Source organism: Thunnus maccoyii, chromosome 7 (genome assembly GCF_910596095.1).
Source record: "Thunnus maccoyii chromosome 7, fThuMac1.1, whole genome shotgun sequence".
Classification (NCBI taxonomy): domain Eukaryota; kingdom Metazoa; phylum Chordata; class Actinopteri; order Scombriformes; family Scombridae; genus Thunnus; species Thunnus maccoyii.
The window spans coordinates 26,487,348-26,510,385 of record NC_056539.1 but is presented as its reverse complement, the minus strand read 5'-3'; the positions used below and the strand labels follow the sequence as shown (position 1 = coordinate 26,510,385).

At 39.8% G+C, this 23,038-nt stretch overlaps 1 protein-coding gene across 3 annotated transcripts; it reads left to right on the top strand.

Moving 5' to 3' along the window:
* Positions 1-21: 21 nt before the first annotated feature.
* On the top strand, positions 22-23,038 carry dnai3 (dynein axonemal intermediate chain 3). Of its 3 annotated transcripts, none has more exons than XM_042415680.1 (23): positions 22-119; positions 1,332-1,409; positions 1,503-1,541; positions 4,325-4,509; positions 5,063-5,167; positions 5,758-5,889; positions 5,992-6,191; positions 6,523-6,639; positions 7,069-7,265; positions 7,918-8,030; positions 8,867-8,956; positions 9,223-9,312; positions 10,873-10,992; positions 12,219-12,292; positions 13,693-13,846; positions 14,269-14,365; positions 18,834-18,958; positions 19,465-19,525; positions 19,943-20,085; positions 20,473-20,680; positions 20,943-21,034; positions 21,440-21,556; positions 22,741-23,038. In XM_042415680.1, the coding sequence occupies exons 2-23, from the start codon at positions 1,349-1,351 to the stop codon at positions 22,879-22,881; spliced, it is 2,661 nt and encodes an 886-aa protein (XP_042271614.1). In that variant the 5' UTR covers positions 22-119; positions 1,332-1,348; the 3' UTR covers positions 22,882-23,038. The 3 variants fall into 3 exon arrangements, with proteins under 3 accessions (XP_042271614.1, XP_042271615.1, XP_042271616.1); XM_042415681.1 differs by having other exon boundaries at positions 44-119; positions 1,291-1,409; XM_042415682.1 differs by lacking the exon at positions 22-119 and adding an exon at positions 143-387.

Here is a 23,038-nt window from a genome sequence, read left to right as displayed (position 1 = left end):
TGTCAGTCATATTTTTTCCCGTCCCTGTAACCCCTGGCAACCAAACAGACACAGCGCGAGGAGCAGAGAAGCGTGTGGATCGCTGGAGAGAAATTAAGCTACTATGGTTTAAATTACCGGTAAAATTAATATTTCCATTTATAAATTTTCATTGTCAACACGACTGTCGTTCATGTTAATTGCAGATAGCTGCACCATCGCTGAAACTGACTTAGTAAAGAAACATCGAGCCTAAAAGTGTATTTTTCAGTGGTAACTAACTAACTACAAGCTAGTTCTCCTACCTTAACATTAACGTTAGCTAACGTAACTATAACATGTTTTCGTCGTGAGGTTAGCTATCAACGTCGAGTGCAAACCATAACGATACTTAACAACTGAGCAAAGGTATGCAAAATTATAATATATTATTATCGGTGGTGGAAATTAACTAAGTAGCCTACATTTACTCAAGTAACGTTACTCTACTACTACAGTTTTGAGGTACTTTTACTTGAGTATTTCCATTTGATGCTACATTATAGTTGCACTCCACTAATTACATGTCAGAGTGGCAACTATACTACATTTATTTGACAGCTTTAGTTACTTTTCTGATTAAGATTTGACACAATGGATAATATAACAAGGTTTGAAAATACAACATATTGTTAAAGATGAAACCAGTGGTTTCCAACCTTTTTGGCTTTTGATGTCTTACAAAAAGCAGTGTGTAGTCGGGCTCACATTTCAGATGTCTATGAGTTGTCAACAGCTCCACCAAATAGTGATTTTAACTTCTAAATTTCCCACATGGTTTCATTTCAATAAATGTTCAAATGATCCAATATTTCACCAAAAATCAAAGATTAGAGAAAAAGTCCAAAAGCTGAAAACAGATTTGAAAAGAAAAGGAAATATTACACTTTTAATTCCACTAGATGAATTTTACAGCTATATTTTCTATTTGCAGATTAAAATTTTCATCCTAAACATGTGATTAGTTAATAAAACATGATTTATTATGTATATATACATATTTAAATTACTCAACGGTAGTGGATAGCTAAAATAAGGCAAAGACAATTCTTCACCACAAGATGTCGCCACTTGCATTGATAATGATTTTTGGTGCACTATCACCAGGCACTGCATTGCATCTACTGTGTATAAACTGTGTGTAATAAGAAAAATATCAGTCTAACCAACACCAGGTCAAGGAAGTAGAAATATGTAGAAATATATGGACATGAATATGTATACCATGGTGTTTGGATTAGAGTAATACAACACACTATGCTTTGCTCAAAGGATTTGAATTCAGGTATTCGTTCTCCCTCTCATTAATGAAGCCATCATAAGAGCAAGGATGCCACCTAAGAAACCGAAGAGTGCAGTCAGCAGTGCAGGCAGTAAGGGGAAAGGTAAAGGTGAGTGTCTGTATAAATGCATGCATATTTGTCTTAGGAAGAGTTCTAATGGAGAGACACAGTAAATAAAATGGACTGTTATTTCCCATTTAGGCAAGACGATTCAGTCACCTACACCTTCGGAAAAACCAAGTAAGAAAATTATTATTATTGTTATTATTATTACTATTATTATTATTACATTTATTTACCCATCAAAAATTGTAATGCAGGAGGGACAATAACAAAAAGACCCACCTTTCATTATTTTAGTACTTAATGTGAACAGCTTGTAACTTTAATAATCTGTTTTTGTAAAACAGGCAGGTTAACTGAGTTTGTATTTGTCTACAGCTCTGTATCAATGCAGGTATCAAATATCTATCTTAAGAAGAGGTCTTTTAAATCTTACACAGCCATAGTAAGTGTCCAAATTTAGCATGACATTATTGTAGGGTCCATTTAATTGCCTTTGTTTGTTTAGGGCAGTGCCTTTTTAAGGAAAGACATTAAGATTTGCCTGGATAATGCAAGACACTTAAATCATGAGTCTTACTCTGAAGTAGTGGTGAAACAGTAATGGCTGAAACTCATAATCAAAGGTGTCTTTGAGGAGTCGGGAAAACTATATGCATTCTTCTGATGTGCTCTTGAGTTTTATGTTGCATACTAGCCTTTGGACATGCTCTTTTCTCAGCTGTAGATCCCTATTGTCCCAAAGGTTTGGTTTACTTTCAACATACCAGCCCTGAATACATACTTTTGGTCAAATGCAGGTCACCAACAGTGTATCTTTTACTGTAGATGAGGTCATTGGCCCTTGAGGGAGATCAAAGTAATGGTGTTAAGAGTCCTCAGATTCAGAATGGGTCTGTTTCATACATGTATTCATTTATTTAGTACAGTTCCAGCGCTATCAGTGCTGGAAACAGTAAATCTTCTAAATGAATATTTCCATCATAAATTTGTTTTTGTCACTTTGGAGGACATTTGATTGGCTTACATACATTCCGTGGTGACTTATCCTGATGTTAACCTAACCCTGAACTTAACCTAAGACCTTAACCTTAAGTCCTAACCCTAAACTTTAATGATTAATTTTGTTGCCACATGGGAGTGATTCATCATGGTGACCCACTGGCACAAATATAAAAATTATGCAGGTTTTCCTCATTCCTGAACAGGTTTCTCAAAGACATTGATGCAGTCAAAAAATGCTAGACATGAGTGGATTATGTAAGAGGAAAGAGGCCAAATTTAAAATACCTCTTGAGCGAAGTCTACAAATGCAATTTAATTACATTCTTGAGGGTTATGGAACATTGCACATTACACTCTCTTTGTCTCTCAAGCAAATATTTCCCATGAATACAAATGCCAAAGTTGACACATAACTCTGTGAAATGAGGGGTGTGAATTTCCACTACAATGATGTGGCGTGAGGCCTAAGTGGTGTGAGTGGAAAAGGTTGACACACCCAGCTGGGAAGTGGTTACTTAAGCTGTACTTGAACATTCCCTGTGTCCCCTCAGCAACCTTGTGGGAAGACTTTGAAGAGATAAACCACAAGCAGGATGAAAACTATCATTATGCAGAGCCCTGTTTACTGTACGGTGCCCTGGACTGAGCCTGCCCTCAGATATGCAGGAGTCTGCATAGATTATTTAATAAAAAAAACTTTGTTGTGGTGCTGGTGCAGCACTGTGGGTTTTATATACTAAAAATCCTGGTCATATTTCTGTAACTGAGCAGTTTATGTCTTGATTTCATGCATTATTGAACTGACTACTTGCCAGAGTGAAAAAAGACACTGTTTCACCTACGAGTGTTTGGACATGGCACGTTCGATATTCACAAGGATTGCATTTCATCCTGTGATATTGTGGGGTGGTCCACCCTGCAGGGAGGGGCAGCTGAGGGATCAGAGGGATTGTAGTGCGTTTGATCAGAAAAGCGGGGGCAAACAATCTGTGTCATGGTCTGTAGGTTGGGTTGACTCACAAGTCCATTGTGTGAATATCACTCCATAAGCGAGGTTTCGGCTCTTAGATGTGGCATCTCTTCCTACACATCATCTCTGCATCTTGTTTTTCAGCACTGTTTTATCTATTTCTGCAACGCTTTCTTCTCTCGGTAGTGCAGCCTTTCATGTCAGTCATATCTCACTCTGTGAACCCTGTAATATGTGCAACTCTTTCCATTCTATTTGTACTGTATTGTGTGTTTTTAACCACTCATGTGTCATCTGATTTTACTAGATGCAAAGATGATGAAAGAAATTTGTTTTGTACAGTCTGTGGCACAGACAGAACTCATGGACATGACAATTAAATACCCAGCTCATTATCATCATTATCAACCCTAACCCTAACCTGTGCAGCATCAACTCTCCTGGCATCTGACAGCAGCTGCTTGACTTATGATTTCAAATTGATCCTAAAGATTTACTTTCATGAGGTTCTTTGAGTAACGGGCAGGAGAAGAGGAAGAGAATTGTCTCCATTTCTGGACAATGTGTGTTTGATTTATACATTCTTACACAACTGCATATTTCCTGTTAAATTATCTGTAACAATCACTTTTTTGTTAGACTAAGATTACTTTTCCCAGACATCAACCATCTCTAATTATTCTCATGATAAACTTGTGTTCATTATTTGATTTTGTATTTATAAAAGCGCAAAAACACCACACTAAATGGCCCTACAAATTAAATGGTTTGAAATGGGAGTACCTTTCATGTCTTTAAAAGTGAGCAAACTAAAAAGAACAAATCGTCTACTGAGTATTTTACCCAAACACCAATAAAATCCCAAAACAATTGTGATTTATCAGCCTTTGAGCTGACTGTTTGCTCATGAAATTCATAGTGTTAATATATGATTTTCTCTGTCTGCCATTTTTCTTGTCTGTCTTGATTGTAAACGCTCACCAAGATCACCCTGAGGATATCTACCCTATGGTCCTGACATCAGCCACCCAGGAGCTCTTTGATTGCAGTGCTGATGAGGATGTCACAGGGGAGAACCCTTACAAGCTGCTGAAAAAAGACTACATCATACAGGACATTAAGACAAGAGCTGCGGTGTCCGATTTCAGCCCTGTGAAGCAGACTGTGCTGGTGAGGCTGATCCGTTGTCGTACAGATCACTCAGACAATATCCCCAAGGCACTGCGATGATGCACAGACCTCATGATAAGAGCTGTGGGAACACACAGAGTAACCAGTTTAACCTGGAGCTGTCTGATCTAGATTAAATATATGGTCACCACCACTCTTACGCATTCATGACTATTCTATTACAGCACATTACTCTAATGAGCTCAGAGAGCACCCTAAGGGACCCATACAGACTCTGACTGTTAAGCCCTGAGAAATGTCAGCTCTCTTACTTGGGACATATCCAAGTGACCTGTGTGGTTGTGTGCCTTTTTCTTTGTTTTCTAACCCCCCCAACATCAGCCAAGTCTTCATGTCCAAGATCCACACCTCCCTCCATCAGCCAGTATCCCAATCAAATTACTGAAGTTTCCTTGTGGTTGCCAGAATCGATTCACTAGTTGCACTACTTTAATTCTATCTAAATGAATATTGTCATGAAAACAACAAAATGAAAATAAATTCAGTTATCTGATGTGAATCTGACACTGCTATCTTGTTGCTCTGTCGACAGGATTACCCAGAAGATGAAATCTTGCTGGTTTATGACAGAGACTTCACCTATGGTCAAAGCTTCTACCTGGTTCTGACCCCAGAAGCGAAGGACAGAATCCTTAATGTAAGCAGACGACAATTTCTGTCATGAAGGTTTACTTTTGTTTTTCCTTGTTTTTTGCTTTTGTTCTACTAATAAATTGCCCTCTACTTTGTGTTTAAGAAGTGTTGCAGTAGGTTTCTGCAGTGTATTAATGTGTCACATGGCATTTCCCTTGACTTAGTCAATATAAACTTAATAGCACCAGTGTGTGTCTGCATTCTTTCCAAAAATTATCTGGTAAACAATTCTGTAGGCAGGAGTGTTTTCTATTATTTACTTTACTTTCACTGGAGGTATGTACACTATTTTATCACTTATCGCTAACAGTAATGGCTGGTATAAGTGGTCATACATTTGGAAGTCAATTTGCTTTGCTGGCTGGCATATTTTCAAACTTTCGCAATTGCTTTGAATATACGACAAGAGAAACAATGTTCCACTGCACCATCTTTTCTGCCGCTCACATAATCTTTGTGACCTCTTGTCATTGGAAAGTGTGACTGCAGGAAGAGTTCAGGTTTAACTATCAAGTCACAAAATCTTATGAACTCACTTTATTGTGTTTTCTGTTTTTTATAGTTTGTTCTTGTAATTCTGTCTGTGGTCTGCAGCCCCCAGAGCCTGAGACACCAGAAGTGTTTTTGAATGAAGTCAATAATAAAACTCCTGAACCAAAGCAATGGATATCTCTTGGCAGTGAACAGGAGATAGAGGAAGAATCTGTCAAAGAGACAAGAGAAAAGGTACTGCAGTATATAAAAAAACATGAAACATTCATATTAAATCTCTCATTCACCATTGCCCTTCCATTGCCCTCATCTATTCTGTCTCCTTTTTTTAATCAGCTGCGGTACAAGTTCTCCAGAATTCGGAGGAAGTTTGGGGTACCAGTCTGTTTTTCAGACCGCAATACTGCAGATGCTAAGGATGGCTACCTGGAGTGTGCTTCCTACCAAGACAGCCGATTCAGCATCAAGCAGATGCAGAGGGACTGTGGGATGCAGGCTGTTCCCAGGCTCTGGTGCAGCAGTGCTCAGACACAGTGGTACAGTATGCCTGCAAATGAAGACATAAAATGGATTTGTTCTAAAGGGGGGGAAAGCACTTTACAGTCTGCCAGTCTGGTGAAATCATTTCACCTGTTTAATGCATTAAGATAATAAGAATGCATATTAAATGTCTTAAGACGAGTATTTGCATGCAGTTCATGTCTAAATGCCTTGTACTTAAGTGATGCATATTTTATAGCCATATATTGAAGACACATTTATCAAAAAGCATTCACCATTTACCATTTTTTCTATCTTTATTGTTTAAGTTGTACAGTAACTCCACCTCCAGTGATGTATTGTGTTGAGTACCTGTCTAATTTACAGGAAGTTTCTGAGGAATATCTTTACGCAGTACACGCCAAGAGAGTTAAGCCAGGGTGAAAAAGAGAACATCCTCCAGTCTGAGAGTCTGAAGAATTTTTGCAAAGCAGTAACCCCCAGGTAAAAGGAATATTTCAGTGATTGATGGTGTCTTGTGTCTGCTTCCTAAGGGAATATATTATTGTATAAGATTGAAAGCCAGCCCAAATACATTACTGGATCAGCCTGAGGGTACTGAAATCAATCCATTATTAACACTGAAGGAGCATTAGAATATTCACAAGAATTGTCATGAAGGTATTTTCGTAAACCTTCCTACTGTTTGATTGCTCAGAAGTTTGAAAGTGAGACTTTGTAATATCACACTCCCAGACCTTTACCTTGTATTTTTGTGTTCCTTTGTGTCCACGTAAGAGATAAAAGAATATCATGAATATTAGAAGGCTTGCTAGTGGTGCTATGGAGAGACACAGAAGAGGAAGAATAATTATTCTGCATGAAAGGTTTTCCCTTAGAAGTTTTACATAAAAAATGTTTATTGTTTTGCAGAGTTATGCAAGCCCTTCAGCAAGAAGAGATTATGAATGTGTTCTTTGATGACTGGAAGGCTCTGGGGACAGAAGCTGAAGGCAGTGACTGGTCTGGGAAGGTTTCCGAAGGCTTGATGCTTTATCAGGCCTTCACAGTCCAGAAGTACAATAAGGACAAGAAAATCAGCAGCATTAATTGGCACCCCACCATCTACGGTACAGTTCAAAAACTCAGTCAAGGAACAGATTTTTCTACCAGCTTCAAACATTTTAAATTTTCTCACCAAAAACAGTGACTAAAAGACTTGGTACCTTTAAATCCCTCAGTATGTGACATCATCACATCTTTGTTTACAATGAAAAAACCTTATATGAATCATATTGATGTGATAGCAACATCACTATAGTTAATATATGTTCTAGAAGACTACAGTATGTTTTCAATCTAAAAGCAAATGAGTCCAGTAATAATACCTGGTACAGACCATGCTGGCCATATACTGATATATAAGATTATGTTCTTAAGTGTTTGTGCGTTTGGGAATGTTTGAACGCAGTGATAACAGGCCAATACTGGCAGCAAAGGAAAGTACAAAAACTGCAAATCATCCTCTATTGTATCATCAGTACAACTTTGTAATGTTGCCCAGCTGTCATCTCACATAAAATAGACTTCTAACAAGATCCAGAAGGATAATATCAGTGCCAAAGCATATGATCAGTGTGGATGTTCTTTTTTAAAGTAGGGATCAGAGTTGATCCACCACTTTCTCAATCATCAGAGTCAAAGAGGCTTTATTAATGTATTTGACATCTATATTGTGTATGTGCAGTTGGATACATCATATGATGTTTTTTGATGTGCTAGGTGTGATTGCTGTGGCTTTGACAGAGAAAAAGGAAGAGCGGTTGAACGAGACCCTTGTCGTCAGACCATCTTTCATTCTCTTCTACAGCTTTTCCGACCCCACTAATCCCCAGGTATGGAAAGTATATGAGGGGGCCTCTCTAAAAGAAAATAGAGAGGTTGGAAAAAAAAGATTGAAAAGACCATATTTCTCTCTCTCTCTCTCTCTCTCTCTCTCTGTCTCTCTCTCTCTCTCTCTCTCTCTCTCTTTCTCTCTCTCTATCCATATCTCTCTCTCTCTTTCTGTGACAGCTTACAAGCCAGTTCTCTCCCTTTTTTCACCTCATATCTGTTTGAGACACACTTCCACGAGAAACGGCTAGAAGGATTAGCTCTGTCCTGTCATCCAAGACCACTATTTGCTTTAGCAAAATTTGAGAGTATATATTGATTTGACCCAGACACTCAATCAATAACTGAGCTGCTCAAACAGAGCTGCTAAATCACTCAAAAGTAATGTGAGTTCTGCATGATGTATGCCTTCTCTGGTGCATGTCATGCTTGGGTTTCACTGTCTGCTGGTGCAGTGATCAAAGTAGCAAAGCATTCTGTGTATAGGAAACCAGAGACATTACATAGTTGAAATAAATATGTTTGTTTAGTGTAGGGAGAAAAGTGCTGTAGTCCAGTCTTAAAGCTAATTTTAAACTCTGGCAGATTTGAACATGATGCTGAAAAATGACTTCTCTGTAATGCCACTCCCGCTCCTCCTGGGTCTTTTTTCCCCCTTATGCCTGATGAAATGGAATCTATTGTATGCATTTGGTTTTGTGGATTAAAAGCTGAACTTTGTATGGAGAGACTAAAATAAATAAATACTTGGGATGGCAAGGATCCAATACATGGAAATTTCTACTTTGAAGTGTAATATTTCTTGCCCTGCTTATGTGGGTTTTTGTGTTGTTTGCAGTTGCTGCTGGAGTGCCCAGATGACATTCTTGCCTTTGAGTTCTGCCCCTCTGATCCAAATATTATCGTTGGCGGCTGCGTGAATGGCCAGGTGCTGACTTTGACTCTGCTCTGCATCTTTGCTTGGCTGCCTCTGCTGTTTTTGCCTTGAATCTTACCACTTTCTCAATCATCTATTTCCTCTCCCATGCCCCTGTTTTAAATGACTATCCTGTATCCTAATCTATATCCTGTACTATACCTGTGTTATCAACATTTGAACAGATGGATTTGACTGTTTCTTTATGTGTGGAAGTGTGTTTTGTCACTCTCAGATGTTGATTTCCAGTAATTGATTTTGTGTTGCTGTTATCTCAGGTTGTGTTATGGGACATTTCCGCTCACGTCACACTCTTAGAGGGAACACAGCCTAGTGGTAAAAAGGTGTCTGTCAACACTGACACATTCGTAAGTACCCATGTCTGTCTGTCCCTAATGTGCACAATGTTGATACGATAATACATGGTGTTCTGTATCTCTGTTGGTGAACTACATGTGGTATCAGTTACTGTAATTCTTTTTCTGATGATGATCTCACTCTGGTTTATTCAAGTATGTGTCCTCAGTTTATCACAGGCTGTACTCTGGTGCTGTATGACAGAGTGAGATGATGATACGTTGACTCCTGAGTTCTCTCCTCATTCTCACCCTTTCATTAGATGGGAATGTAGTGGCCTTATGTTCCTTTTCAAGCCAGCCACAGTTGTCAAAACTAATTCCGCAAATGTACCAATGCCAGGAGTAAATCTAAAAGCAAGTTTATATCATTACATGAACCCACTGCCAAAAGAAAGCAGCCAATTAGGCCTCATACAAACACCTCAGCTAGACTGAAGAGATCTAACTGACAAAAAAGCCTCTTGACCGGAGACTAAACTTCAAAGAGGGTTTCTCTTTTGGCTTAACATCATAGTAAACTAATATTTCCATGGCCTATCTGCCTTGTTAAATGGTATTCTGTAGTCTAATAAAGGTGTGGGAAGACAGAGGTAATGATACGTGACAGAAACTAGGGCTCAGATTTAAACCCACAACACAGCAAGTACATTAACTCCCCCGTAGCCTGCTGAGACATCCAGACACTAAATATTAAACAAGTTCTGTCCCTTAAAGCCTGACCTCCACTGACACCTTCCACTCGGCTGCTGTATCTAAATAGACACATAAGCCCCCATCATCCTGCCATCCATTTGCTTTGTGTGCTTTTATTGCCTCTACAGTGGAACAGCTGTCTCCATCCCTCTCCCCACTACTTCCTTCTCTTTTGCTTTTGCCTCTCCCACCCGCCATACCTCCCTCTATTCTCTTTGTCCTTGTTTGCTGTTCATTCCCCAGAGTCAACAGCATCAGCTCACATACTCCAGCTGTTACACAAGCCTTCCATCTACCACCATAGTTTGTCCCCGTAGAAGATAACACACAGGCAAATCAGATCGCTGTTCTCCCTTGTGTTTGCAGCGTAAACAAGGCTTTATTTCTGTGTTTGGTGCTGTGAAAGCTGTGCTGCACCAGCACCTGTTGCTAGCTTATCAGATAAAGGAAGAATTAAAATCCTCCCATGTGGATTTGTGTCCTGTTCACACCGTGTTACATGAAAAATGCAACCACAGGTGTACCACACAGCCAAACTAGATGAAGATGAGAAGTATGTGCACTCAAAGCTAGCATGCTCTTTAATAAAAAACAAAGAAAAAAGTAACTATTGTTGACTATTGTTTGAGCTCTATTATATCTTGTTGCTAGTAGGATGGCAGTAAGTGTACCATAATCAGTATATCATCCCACATGGCAGCAGCACAAAACATTTTGTACCCTCTGCTCTGTTCATGTTTCAGGATTATTATATATTGGAAGATTGCAGGAGCATTTTAGGATAGATGTTCACCACTGTATAACGTCTTTGTATTTAGATTGAATTGTCAGAGCTCACTGTACATGCTGTGCCTTTTGTGTCTGACCTCCCATCAGGACCTCGATGACAACAAAGAGAATAAGACTCCTGTTGTGCGCTACTGTGCAGTGTCTGCCTTAGAGAGCAGCCACAAAGCACCAATTACTGATGTCCGGTGGCTGCCACAAACGTTTGAGGTACAGGACACTGAAGGGCAGAGGGGTTGGAGGGACTAACAACTGCATGTCTGACACCAAATAGGTAGAACACTGACGGCGTAGTTAGTTATTTCTGTTTTCCATCAGGAATACAATAGGTAGTTGTTGGAACCTTCCACAAGGTTAATCAATGTTTAATTTGGCCTATCTCGATTAATAAAAGGTGTTATTGTATGATTAGTCTACACAGCAATGCTAGCTTGATCTCAAGCACACATTCATGAATGTTTGCTTGATCTCAAGCTCGTTTATCATATCTAATGTAAACACTGTTGTATAGTTTCTAACATACCAGAAGCACCTAGAGTAGATTTTAATCCTTCACACCTAAGTCTCAAATTGATAAGACATTTACACTTAAAGTGTCAGGTCTCTTATTGCCCTAATGATTTTGCTATCTAATTTCTTAATATTGAGTATATCTGACTAAGGTTAAAAGCCACTAGATTGTAAAAAGCTCTATCCGGAGGTGAGCCATTAGTTGGCACAACAAAGAAGTAAGGTTAGACAACAGGCTTTGAAGGTGAGAATGCCACATATTGAAGCTATGGCAATAGGCATAACAAGAATGAACCCAATTGCCAAATTGGCAAAGAAGGACAATGTGTATGACACTGTCAAAGAGAACAAAAGTAATAAAAAAAAATACAGTTGCTCATAACTCCACAATTCTACTGCCACAAAAAAATGCCTCTTTATCATAGTCTCAAGATGTTTTTCAGAATTTCCTGTTCCTGACAGCTGCAGACAATCATTTCTTTGGTCCAGTTATTTCCTCCTAATAGCAGCCTTGCCCAAAATAAAATCTTTGAATGATCTCTACATATAAAAATGTATTTCGTGTGCTTACTGACCTGAGGCAATATTTGCTACGGTGACTGCCATAGAGATTCAGTACATTTTACAATCCACAGCACATAAGGATATTGCAGTGTGTGTCTAAGACCTTCTTGTTCATTAAACAATGAATACATTATAATTCTGGTTTCCCAAGGGTGCCTGTCCCTTGTCTCTATAAAGCTGACTGTAATAAATCACTACAACCACTGGCACTCATCTGGATGAGTAAAATAAGGCAATCATGAAAGTGCCCCCAGGGAACATTAACCTCCCATATATCTTCACAGGAACCTCACTCACTACTATCAGCTCTTCACAATCTTGACAGAGATTTGTTGACTTTGTAACTCTTTCTCTCTGATTAGGTGACCAGGACAGGCTTACCGGTGGAGAACAAGTATAACATTTCTGTTCAGGTTGTCACCTGCTCCCCTGACTGGTAGGTCTTATACAGAAAATTGTTCTTTTAAAAGTAAAATTTTTAATGTATAAAATACTGTCAGCTTATAACTAATACAATCAAATGATGGCAGGTTTTGACTTAACAAGCAGACCTGTTTGTTTACATGTCAGCCTCTCCACTGATTCAAATATTATGGTTGGCTCACGGACTGCCAGCTTCAGAACTCAGAACCGTCTCGGACTTCTATTACTTTTCCCGTTTACTGTTCACTTTTTTTGTCTTTTTCTGTGAAATTACGTATCATCACTGATTGTACTTGTGTGGGCTGCTGGCACTGTAGGTAATGGTATAATACTACTACTACTATACTACTATAAAACTTGCACATGCACTTTTTATGATCTTCTGTGCATACAGCCATTGTAACTGCCAGCATTAATGTCACGGAAGTTAAAAAAAAATGTCGGGAAAACTTGTGTTAATCATTTCTAAGGACATGATAATTGACCCTTTGTTCCATATAAGGGCCACTGTTGCTTGCTGTGACTGTGAACAGCTAACATCTGCCAGTGCACTGAGGCTGTCAGTGGACTTACCAGCAACATAAACATAAACAACATCCATCTGGTTGAAAATCAATGGGGCAGACTTGTGTGTCTTCCCCCTGCTGAACATATTGTACCATTTAGACATTTAAGAGCTGTGCAGTCAATAAGTATTTAACTGCACTGCAGACAGAACACCAGTATCAAGTATTGTCATTTTTTTTATCTTGCACACACAAACATGTTAGTTAATTCTTGTTTGATATTCTGTAGGCCTGCTACAGTATAATACAATGTATACAACAAGACATAACAGAATTTTTGATATGGTATATTGATTTGTTTCAGCATCTGTGAGAATGTAGAGACATTTCCACATCTGTTTTCTATGTTTGAAATGTAATTGTGGTCTGTTTTCACCTTACAGCTCATATATACCAGATGTTGTCGTTGTTAATGAAAGCAGTGGTGTTAGATTTGGAAGTGTCTGTATTTTTGACAACAGTTTGCAGTAGCTGTTTCTCACTAAATATTCGAAGCACCAGTCCCTAGCAGATGCTGTGCTTCTATATGAATACAGGCTGCCTATTTATATATTTTGTAGTCTGAGTAATGTTATTGATCGGTGCTAAAGGAGTTGCAGATTGCAAAGGGACACCAAAGAAAAAGCTTTAAGTACTACTCTGTGTCTGCAGTTCTTGGCAGTCACCGCATTTGGAGAAGACTCTGCTTTATGTATCTTTAATTAGAACATGACAAAGCCCACAAGTCTCCAACAGAGTCTGTATCAGTCTGTACTCATGGTGCTCTGGTTTAAACATGAATATATTAAGATTGAAGTTGATGGTAATTTTTAGTTTCATGTTAATTTTTCTTTCTGTCTCTGTAAAGCTCTTTAATGTTCTGGGACGTCCGAGTGCCAAAACTGTTGAGCCATTCAGCATCAGACAGGAAGCAGAATGTGAATCAGACGCCACAGATTTCACCTTACAGTGTCCCCGACACTTTCAAACACTTGGACCGGACATGGAAACCACTGTTCAGGGTACTGCAGGGCTTGGGGTGCAATATTAAACTCATGATTTGTGAATACTATATATTTAAAATGAATGAAAATTATTTTTTACATTTTTTTTCTTAAAGCTGTTTCCATATCTGAAATGTATGTTGTATTCTGTAATATTGTGATAGTATACAGAAAACCAAATGGCCATTTTTATGAAGGAGTTAAACTTTGAGTTTGAGCAATGCTAACAAGTTAAACATTGTAAATTTGACATTATTTCCAATGTTAATTGCAAATCTCTATGTACTGTATGTATTTTTATGTAATTAAATGGGGCTCAGCTAATGTTATATGGGGCGTAGTTGATTGAGCATAATGTGTTATTTGTTTTTAAAAATGATGTCAAGTCTCAGTCAGTTCTTCAGATGTCAAACAGGGTTTTCTTCTCTGTCATGTGTTAGGTTTCCCTGCCAAAAATCAATACCAGTGGTGAATACGCCCCTTTGAAGTTCAGCCTTGAACACTACACCTGTAATGGTAATACAGGTATGAACACAGGTGAGGGATTTTACCCTTTCGGCTGCTTTAGTTTATTTGTATTTGTCTGTTGCACCATCCCTTCTGTCAATCACACTAGTTACTCAGTCATACAAGTTGGTATAATAAATTTATGATGGCAGATGGGACAGAAAAAAAATAATATCTGTACATATATCTGTATCAATAATATATTTCTTTGTAAGAAGAGGAACAAATGATTACATTACAAATATAACTATCCCCAGTGTGATAGTTCTGAGACGTGTGTGCATTCTTTTTTTGTCTTGGATTCTTGAATTCTGCTTTGGATGGTTGAGCACAGTGATCAGTGGGGCAGGGCTCACTTCCCCTCAGGTACTCTCTATTTCTCCCTGTCTGTCTCCCTCTTCTCTCCTCTGGTTTCATAGCACTTTATTAAGTGATACGTCCAAAACAAGGCCCTCATAGTTGCAGAGCATTAGCATTGCTGACTGTCAGCTCTTTGCAATATGCTGCTCAGGCTCCTTGAGGGCCAGAAGATGATCATGTGTGTCCTGGCTGCTCAAGAAGAGACCTGTCTTTGTCTGGCTGAATAAACACAGCTCTAGTGGTTGGCGGTTATAGAATTAATACGCTCATTAACTGAGGCAATAAATCCACTACGTTTTTCAGTAGCCCTCAGGCACTCCATTATTAGTTCTTAAAGAATCCCTGTGTGATTAATACTTTGGTGCCGCTTAAGATGTTTGACTCGTATTGATTGAAGCTGCTCCATGCTATCTGCCTCTGAGCACTCTAGTCAACATTTTGTTTTGTGCCTTGTGTCAGTTCTGATGGTGTAGTCGCTTGCATTTTTTTCAGAAGTAGCCGCTGCACAGGAGCCGCACTGCAAAAGTACCATAACATTTTCCACGTCAAGTTTTTATAAACAGCTTCTCATAGGGATTAAGCAACAGTTGAGCATCAGTGTGCTGCAGGATGTTGGAAAACGAGAGTTACCAATGTAACTAGGGTTCTATGAATTCAGGATGACCACCAGAGACGGCATGTAATACCTGGATATGCAACCTGATAAGGGGGCCTGGAACCCAGAATCTTCTCGTCCAGACTCAGAGTGACAATCAACTCTGAGAAAGCATGTCTGCGGCCTTGTTCTGTACACCTGGCAAATGCATTACCCTGAGACTTGCAAGGCGAGGTGAGGCCCACTGAAGGAGCATCTGAGCCTCCCGCAGGGACTGACTGGATTTGGTGCCCCCTGCTGGTTCACATGATAGACTGTCAAAGTGTTGTCTGACCAAACATGGACATGTTTCGCTTTCCAAGAAAGGAAGAAAATGTCTCAGGGCTAAGTGTACTGCACACAGCTGTTGCACATTTATGTACAAGAGCCTCTGCTGAGGACTCCATGGTCCCCCCCAACTACCTTGTGGTTCCACACAGCCCCCCAGCCTGAGAGGGAGGAATCTGTTACCACTATCCTCTGATGGGAGGGAAGTGAGCCCAAGGGAACACCGCAGCACAGATAAGCCTTGTTTCTCCAGGGTTCTAGAGACCAAAGGCACTTGCCTGAGATCATCACCATCCTGCTTTGGTGCATCTTGTGGTCGAGGCCCAAACTGTTGATCCAGATCTGCAAGGGGCGCAATGAAAAGAGCCCTAGATGGATGACTGCCATTGCTGCTGTTAATTAGCCCAGCAACTGGAGGAATAGGCCTTATGTTATCCTTGTCCCGCTCCAAAAATGAGAGACGAGGCTGAGGATGTAGTCCAACCTCTGGGGAGATGGAGAGGCCCTCGTTAACACTGAATCGAGGGCCACACCAATGAACATGACTAACTGGCTGGGATCTAAGATGCTCTTTGCAAAATTTACAGGGAGACCCAGCTGGGTCATGTGGGCCAAAAGGGTTGTTGTGTGGCAGATTGACTGCTCCCAGGTTGGAGCACATATTAGCGAATCGTCCGAGTAAGGACGAATCCGCATGCCCCTGGCCTGCAGAGAAGAATGTGCTGCTGCAATGCACCTGGTGAAGATCCGAGGGGCAAGCAAGAGCCCGAATGGGAGCACCTGGAACTGGTACACCTGTCCCTCGAAGGCAAAATGAAGGAAATGCCTGTGGTGGGATGCCACTGGCACATGGAGATAAGCATCCTTCAAGTTGATGCTTGTAAACCAGTCTCTCTCTGACACAGCCTGGAGAACATTCGCTGTTCAAAACAAAGAGCCTTTATGAACCTGTTCAGATGCCTGAGATTGAGGATCGGGCGAAAGCCGCCATCCTTCTTTGGAACAAGAAAATAAGTTGAGTAGAACACTCTCGATTGAACAGAACTTTCTACGTATTTGATGGCACCCTTCCTCAGAACCACCAAAGTTTCCCACCTGAAAGCCAGAGACCTCAGAGGATCGTTGACAACAGTCATTCTGACCCCACTGAACTTCAGGGGCCAATGCCTGTACTGGATACTGTATCCCTTGGAAAGAGTTGATAACACCCAAGGGTCCAAAATCAAAGCCTCCTAGTGGCTTAGATGTTGCGGGGAAAAGCAGCTGGAGCCTGGACTTTGGGAGTCAAGCTCGACTCCTATCACCCTTGGGCGACTTAGGGGGTAGGTTGGTAGGAGCCCCGCGTTTGGATGTCCAGTCCCTTGGTGTCTGAAAGGCAGGCTGTGGAGGGACCTGTTGGAGGTGGGAATGAGTCCATTACTACCCCACACAGACACTGCCAAGGTGAGCGCACCTCAGCAGGTGTAGTCACCTATAATGCCGTAAGGCTAGCAATGTAGTAGTTCAGTGAGAGACACTCAGCTACAAATCCAAACCAACGCCTATAACACCGTAGGGCTACTGATGTAGTAGTAGAGCGAGAAATGTGCAGCAACAAATCCAAACTCCGCTAGTGTTGCAGGTAATTCACACAGATCACCTTGGTAGGGGTAATTGCATGTAATTCTCATTAACAAGCATTAAGTCAGTAGCCAAGGAGCGAAAAAAACACTCTCTGCTACAGTTCCCCAACCCGCAGTCACCGTAAAGAGGCAAAAGCACCTCAGCAAGACTTGTTGGTCAAGTATAGAAACTACATGTATAAAAAAAGCACACAACAATTATCGAGTATCAAGTAGCAAGTATAAAAGACGACAAGCTAATACAGCACACAATAGTAAATCACCTGCAATAAGCGGAGACGCTAAGCTAAGTGTGTTAAGCTAAGTGGGTAAGTTAGTGAGGCACATCCGTCGGGGAAATAAATGTGGCTACTTATCTGGAAAAGTCCAAGGCTTTGTAGTCGGAGTTTCGGTGAAACTCCCAGCGGAGATGAGCACCGGCTATGCAGCCCCTGGAGGACGAAAACATAGCTCCAACCAATGGGTTACAAGTCTGGCATAGGCGGTTAGCACTGATGCTAGCCGATGCTAACGACATACACGACCTGTGCGGTTAGGCGAGAAGATGAAAAAGAGAGTGCCAGGGTGCCAGGCCCCTGTATCAGGTTGCTTGCATCACCCAGGTCACATGTGTGACTATGTGGATATTATGTCTCAACCTCCTGCGCATGAGCGTGATGCATATCCAGGTATTACATACCATCTCTGGCGGTAAGGAAGAATGAATCAGAACTGGAACAATGTCTACATCTGTAGCTGCTCTGTCACATATCTTTACATACATCTTAACTGGGGGAAAGTGGATTTAGAGGATGTGTGATTGAGTACTCTGATCTGACCTTCAAGCACTAATCTAACAGAGAATTCTAACAGAGGCTGAAACTTGATTGGGAGCGGCCCGCTGATAAGGGAGTGTGAATGGATAGTCCTGTACTGTCCCTGACAGACAGTTGGGCTTTTGTGATGGAAAGGCCTCTTCCATCACTACCAGCATCTGCCCTTCTCCTTTACCACCCCCTTCTCTCCTCGACCCTCACTTCCACCTCCACCACTTCTCCCTTTCCCTCCCACTCCCCATAAACTCCCTTACCAAGCCATTCACCTTGGCTGTACCCCTCTCCACCTCTCTCCCCTTTGTCCTCCAGTCTTTTTGTTCATGGTCAAATTACACAGCAGGGTGAACATCACTGTTTCTCTTGTTTTTTAGTCTATCTGACTTCCTCTTTTAATATGTTTTTGAAGTTTTTCTATCCTGATAAGTCACTAGCCTTTTGCTAAATTTTAATGTGGATTTTTGTTTTTTATTATAGTTTCAATTCATGTTTGTGATTTTTTTCTTTGCTAAGAAGACAAAAAATAGCTGTATCAATTATTAGCCATTCAATTATTGTCAAAAGTAAGTGCTATTGTATGTGTTTTTTGTAAATATCGTATTACACCTGGAAGTCTTAAAAATTGTTTTGTTTGACAGTGTATTGTCAACTCTCTTGTTTGTCACTAATGTGGATCATGCTACCTTTCTTGACTTGCTAAAAAATTCCATGTATCTGACTTCTAACCTTACCTAACCTAATTCCTCACACCACATCCTCTCCCTCGCTGTTTTCACTGGCAGAAGAAGCTCATGAACATGATGACAGTTCAAAAGTAATTCCAGACTACAGCCAGCTCAGAGTGCCCTCGGCTAAAACACTCACAACTCTGGAAGACGTCAATACCAAGCTTTATATTGGAACAGAGGTAAAAAATTCCTTCCAATAAACCTAACAACATCAAGCAACATTCAACTTCAGTACACTACTCAGCTGCTTCAATAACATTTAATATGACTCAATTTGTTTTCCCTTTTTTACCATTAGCCTATAAAAGTTTTCCAGCTTCCATATTTAATCATGGAAAATTCACACACAAGAAAATAATGTTCTTTTGTTCTTTCAGAATCATGACTGTACTATAAACTCTGGATTTAAGTGATATACAATGCAACTATTAGCGTACCAAAATATCACTTTAAAGTTAAGTAGATCTTTGACATTGTATTGTATTTCACATGAACAATTTCTCCTGTCAAAGATGTCGAACACAGGAAAATAAATGTACTGGAAGATGTACTCGTCAAGCTATACTTAACCAGTGCATATATAACAGCACATCTATAAATAAAACTAAGGAGAAATATACAATGTGTGCAGATTTATTCCATGTTTCCTTGTATTATGTCCATAATGTGAATGTTTTACTGCCAGGATGGGGAGATTGTTTACACTGACTGGAAACTGGAGAAAGACGACTCTGGACGGCTGCACAGTGAGTACTAGAATATCTAGTACTAGAATGTTATTATCAAAGACAGTTTCAAAGATCAGTGTTATACATGTTTTTCTCATTTGCTGCAAATCATGTATGTATACTTGACTATTGATCATTTTCCAAAGCAGACCTGAATGCGGTTTGTTTTAGAACTTTAACCACAATAGCAATAGTATCATTAAAGTCTTGACAGTAATAGATTTAATTATGAAAATAATTAGGTCCAAATTATTTTAATTATTTTAATAACCACCATCACCTTAACTCAACTTCTTGGTTTGGCAGCCATGCTTTACCAATATAAAGATGTTTCTCATTTACAGGAACATAGAGGATTGATTGTTTCTCGTATTGCAACAAGGTACTGTCAAATACAACAGTGCACCTTCCTTTCATGTCTCTCCTCTCTCCCAGGTGCCAAGCCCCTCCATTGTTTTAACATCCATCACTGTATGGTGAATACGGTACAGCGGTCGCCATTTTTTAAAGACGTTATTTTGACTGGACCTTCACTATCTGGAAACTGGAACTTTGCCATATGGAAGGAAAGCGTCACGGTAACAACACCCGTCAATTCAACTACACTAACTGTCAAAAAAAACGTTGACTGCAACCAGTAATCTCTCACTGGGCGTGGCCTATGTAAAGTGAACAGATATAAAATTTAAATCACAGTTTTCTGTTCAGCATAGAAACTGATTTGGATTTATTATCTACATAAGATTTGATCATTTTTACATAACAAAATATTTCACTTGAATTCTACTGTATATCCACTTGATTCAGTTTGTCAAGATAAAAACGTATGCTAGTGCTTCAACATAATTTCAATCCATCATGATGTACATTACAAGAGGAAGTGCATGATATTAAATATAATACCACACTAGTTTAATATTGAATCAAATTACTCTGTTTAACTTCTTGTAAACTGTGACTTCCAGGACGGCCCCATCATTCTGTCACCAAACTCTGAGCACATGTACACTGTGGGATGCTGGTCTCTGTCCCGACCAGCTGTTTTCTTCATTGGGAAAGACGATGGCAGTATTGAGGTGTGGAACCTGCTGGAAAAGACCAGTGAGCCTGCACAGGTTCACGCACACGTCACCAACGCCAAGATAACCTGCATCATTCCCTGGATTGGCTCTGGTGAGTTCCTGGTATCTTTGGTAGACAACACGGCAATAAACATACCGTATGTGTGGCTCAATAAGCTCAAAAGGCTCTCTAGCGTTTGTGTCTTATACTCAAATCAACTAAATCACTGAAAATATGTTCACCTGAAAACTATCTTGTACCTTCTGTACATGCCTCCCTCTCTGTCTGTTTTGTGTCATAGCCTTGGTGATTAATTACTTGTTATATTTTTTGAGCCATGAAACTCATTTTCTGTATTTTTTTGTGCCTACAGCCAAGCAGCACTTCTTGGCTGTGACTGATGACCTTGGAATGGTGCGTGTTTTCGAAATCCCGAGGACACTCTACATTCCTTCAAGGAGTGAGGTAAGACAATCCAGTCACCTCCTGTGTCCTCACTTTAAACGAGATAATGAGTCGTCTGTTTACTAATTATTTTTGCAAAAATAAATAATAATGTACCCTTGGTCAAGGTTGAGAAACTGAGGTGTAGACACATCTTGTAGTTCCAAACAACACCAGCACTGCAGCATACGAGCACTAATTACATTTTTGTGCCTCACAGCATTGATATCAAGCTAGTCCGTGTATAGGGAAACCTTGCTACAGGCATGCTGGTTACATGGTCACCAAACCTCCAACATTTTTAGAGAAATAGTGATTATGGGTTATTGCATTGTACATCATGAAATCGTTTGACTGCTGCTTTAAAAATATACCTCATGAATTAGAACTGGTGACCAGTGAATTTCTCTTTTTGTCTGTGTGCAGCAATTGAGTATGAGGAAATACTTTGAGCTAGAGGAAGAGAGGCTGGTGGATTTTTTGAAGAGGGATGAAGCGTGGGCAAAACAGAGGAAAGAAGCTGAAGAACTCAAGAAGAAAACGGTGAGCTGTGGACTCGGGATTCGTGACAGAATTTACAAACTTAGTGCGGTCATTAGAGCCAGAAAAGAAGGTTTGTTTTATGGAGGGTTGTTGGTTTGAATCTAGACAAGTAAAGGGCTTTATAGTTACTCTCCAACCATTGAATGAGACCTTGTGTCCTCAGCTAATCTTACTGACAACCACTGGCACTGGTGAACAGTCCTTTAAATATACAGGGTGACTCACAAACGGCTTTTATTGACCTAGTTAAAATTGTGATCACCAGTTTAAAGTTTACACTGTAGAAGCTGGAATAGGCCATCTCTCTCTCTCTCTCTCTCTCTGTCTGTCTCTACCCCTCTCTTTCTCTTTCAGTGTCTTGCTCATTCTCTCTCTAACCTCATGTTTAATTCATTCAGATGGGTTATTTGATCCTGGGCACCAAGGAGAGTATAGTTATTGATAGCCAGTGCCTGGCAGTCTGTCCGCTAAATCTTTAAATGACAAAATCATTGACTTAAATCTTAGACTGGTCACAAGAATAGATGCCAGTCACGAATACAGATACAGTTTTGTTTTGCTTATTATTCTCTTCTAAATCCTCCAAATATCCACAAATTTCCCACATATGTTGCTGTCCATCTCATCATAATTAAAATGAAATGAAGTGATTATAGAAAATTATCTTTTAACAAACCCTGCTTTAAGAAAATGTTTTCCTCACTGTGACAGGTAATGAAGGAGCAAATTTTACAATATTATAAATCAGTGTTTTAATTTGTACATTTTTAGCTTAGCAGATTTGCAACTGCCAAAGGAGTAAATGTAGAAGTCTGCTTAAACTGACAATAACTGATTTATATTTGATTGATAAGATAATAAGACCAATGGTGTATTGCATTTGAATGCTCTGTCAAGCTTTTCCTGCAGCTACCAAAGGTTTCCGTACTTATTTCCATGCTTTTTTTTTTAAATTTATGATCAATCTTTGCATTATTTAATAAGAAATAAAGATATTAAAATTATGAGGTAATTCAAATTTAGCAGAAAACTCAGGTTTATGACATGTAATCTATATCTGCCCTTACGCTTTCTGCTTCAAAGAGGGGAAAACATCACATCTTGGATAAGGATAAGTTTCAGAGTTCTGTGTTGTTTGCTACATATTGTTTATCACTCTGATTCTTCTTTGATTTTGTCTCCAGGAGCTCAACAAGCCAGCGAAAACCCTGGAGGAGAACGAAGGGGAGAACAAGAAGGTGTACAATGATTACCTGACCCTGGAGGAGAGCATCCTGAAGGGCATGGGCCTGCTGCCAGCCACTGCCAACACACAAGATATCTGATATCACACACACACACACTCACATACACACATACATTTTACATAAAAAAAAGGTTTATCATTTTTATTCATTTTTTAAATAAATTTGATCGACTGAACTGTTTTTATGAAAACACTAGCTGACGTTTGTCACATAAAAGTTCCTTTAACACAATGCA

What these genes read in the sequence shown, in the direction of transcription:
- dnai3 (XM_042415680.1), top strand. Translation starts at nt 1,349, where the DNA reads ATGCCACCTAAGAAACCGAAGAGTGCAGTCAGCAGTGCAGGCAGTAAG. An exon ending in CGAAGGACAGAATCCTTAAT is followed by an intron (nt 5,168 to 5,757) that starts GTAAGCAGACGA and finishes TGTGGTCTGCAG; the next exon opens with CCCCCAGAGCCTGAGACACC. An exon ending in ACATTCCTTCAAGGAGTGAG is followed by an intron (nt 21,035 to 21,439) that starts GTAAGACAATCC and finishes GTCTGTGTGCAG; the next exon opens with CAATTGAGTATGAGGAAATA.